We start from the raw sequence: 2,501 nt of genomic DNA on the forward strand, positions 1-2,501 counted from the left end.
AGTCGATGAAAAAGGAAAATATTAAGCGATACCTACTTGAGCATATGCATATTCTTTATCACGCAAATGTGCATCGATTTGTTATAATCTGTCTAATAGATATTAAGAAATTGAACTGTAATCTTGACGGTAACTATTTGGATGTACAGCCTCTGCTCTTAGGGTCATGTATGCTGCTTTGAATTCTCCACAGCAACTTACAAAATGGAGTGGGACTGCTGGGGATCCTTGTGGAGAATCTTGGAAGGGCATTACATGCTCGGGATCCAAAGTGACAGAAATGTGATTTCACTTGAACTAAATAGCATGTTTGATAGTACTGGACTGTATCAGTAAAGAAAAGAAGCTAAAATCTTGTTTGTTACTTTGTCGAGTACTATCGAATATTGCGTACCTACATTGTTGTTTCCCTGCAGATATTTCTCTTTCTAACCATGCAATTACTAGTACACCTAGTGTGATTCTCATATGCACATTTCTCCTTATGTCATTCCTATTTCTCAAATTCGCTAGTTTCTGACATGTTAACTTTTGCTTATATTTTTCTGAAGAAAAATATCGGGACTTCAGCTCAGTGGTAATACGGGATACCTGCTAAAGAGTTTGTCGTCCTTAACAACTTTGTAAGATGAAGGGCTTATTGCAATTTGCTGTAATACCTATGTATACTGATTCAATGATATATTGCAGCGATATAAGCAATAATAATCTTGGAAACCAAATTCCTTATGATCTTCCTCCAAATCTGCAGCGACTGTACGTCACATCTTTACATCTTGTTCTCTATTCTCTTTATTTTCTATCACGGTCTCATCTAACGTTTTACTTAAATGCAGAAATCTTGCTGGCAATGGCTTCAGTGGTGGCCTCCCCTATTCAATTTCTCTGATGCCTTCCTTGAAATACCTGTTAGTAATGCCTTAATCCCGACCATGCCAACCGAAAGTGAATAAATTAATAAATCAGGGACCAATTTCTGATTGAATACAATACTTCTTTCCAATTGCAGCAACGTCAGTCACAATCAAATTCAGGGTCAACTGAATGACATGTTTGGGTCGCTTTCTGCTCTCTCCACATTGTAAGCCAGCCTCCTGGTTCTCTCAAGACTTGGATTCATTTTCATTCTAGCATGGTTTGTAATGGCTAAATCACAGCATTGTTACAGTAAACCTGATCATGACTTGAGATGCGCAACACAAGAATGTTAGTTTTTTTTAATTTTGTGGAAAAGCGGTGAGTAATTGTGTTCAATCTACAGGGATTTGTCTTTTAATGGTATAACGGGTGATCTTCCACAGAGTTTACACTCGCTGACGAGTATGACTGATATGTAAGTTAACTTGTTGGTATCAATATTTATCCTTATATTGATCCTTCTTTGACGACCAACTTATCATCATGAAGGTCTCTGCAAAACAATCAGTTTACGGGTACCATCGACGTTCTTGCAAATCTTCCCCTTGAAAATCTGTAAGTTCTATTCCAAACATACGTACTGATTCACATATATAAACTATAACTGTGAAAGAGTACCATGAGCAGCAATCGATTTGGCTACTGAGCCAATGCATGTCCTATTATCTTCTAGGAATGTTGAAAATAACCATTTTAGTGGATGGATTCCGCAGCAGTTAAAAGACATAAATCTACAGTAAGTGTCACAGTGCTTGAATCATATATATGTTTGGGGGGTGGGGGTGGGGATGTTCTCTATGCAGATAATTTTTCATTCAAGTCCTGTATTTCATGTCACAGAATGGGTGGTAATTCATGGAGCTCAGGGGCGGCTCCTCCACCTCCACCTGGGACACCTCCTGCCAGCCGGCCTAACCGAAATCACAAGTCTGGAGGAAATAGTGGCTCTTCCCATGGGGGAGGTGATGGGAGCAAATCTGGTATAGGTGCTGGTGGTGTAGTAGGAATTATTATATCTATTTTGGTTGTTGGAGGTATAGCAGCATTCTTCATTATAAAGAGACGATCCAGAAAGCAATCCATGGATATTGAAAAGCCTGAAAAACAGCCTTTTGCTCCTTTTGCTTCGCAAGAAGTGCAAGGTGCATATGTTTACATTTGTGCATTAATATTACTTAGTGAATCAATGTCTGAAGCCATTTTGAGTCGCTTATTATTATCTTCACAAGAATTAGACTATTTAACAGATTAAAGAAATCTTGGTATGGCTTGTTTGCTAGGTGGACTGCACAACGTAGGACTATTTTAAAAAGGCAAAAGAAGCTAAAATATTGTCCACGCTGTACTGTCTAGTCCTGAAATATAATCTGTACCAGACATGCTTGTAATGTTTCACTCTCACATGGCAGTTGCTAGTTTATTATTAGGACTATACAGTTGCTACTTTATTACTTACGCATGGTCTGAATGCTGTAAATTTGAAACTTAAATTTCAACAGTATGACGCAATCTTCAATTTACAAGATCTGGTATCATCGTAATTGTGTATAAAATTGATCGACTTATTATTATTTTTTTTTAAA

General features: G+C 37.7%; 1 protein-coding gene across 1 annotated transcript; it reads left to right on the top strand.

Moving 5' to 3' along the window:
• Window positions 1-117: 117 nt before the first annotated feature.
• Window positions 118-2,185, top strand: LOC111386360 (protein STRUBBELIG-RECEPTOR FAMILY 7-like). Its single transcript, XM_023010815.1, has 9 exons — window positions 118-282; window positions 552-623; window positions 691-756; window positions 837-908; window positions 1,010-1,081; window positions 1,262-1,333; window positions 1,408-1,473; window positions 1,592-1,654; window positions 1,759-2,185. Exons 1-9 carry the CDS (start codon window positions 167-169, stop codon window positions 2,168-2,170), a joined length of 1,011 nt encoding a protein of 336 aa, XP_022866583.1. The 5' UTR covers window positions 118-166; the 3' UTR covers window positions 2,171-2,185.
• The last annotated feature ends 316 nt before the right edge of the window (window positions 2,186-2,501 follow it).

This window comes from Olea europaea, unplaced genomic scaffold, assembly GCF_002742605.1.
Source record: "Olea europaea var. sylvestris unplaced genomic scaffold, O_europaea_v1 scaffold3524, whole genome shotgun sequence".
Taxonomy (NCBI): Eukaryota; Viridiplantae; Streptophyta; class Magnoliopsida; order Lamiales; family Oleaceae; genus Olea; species Olea europaea.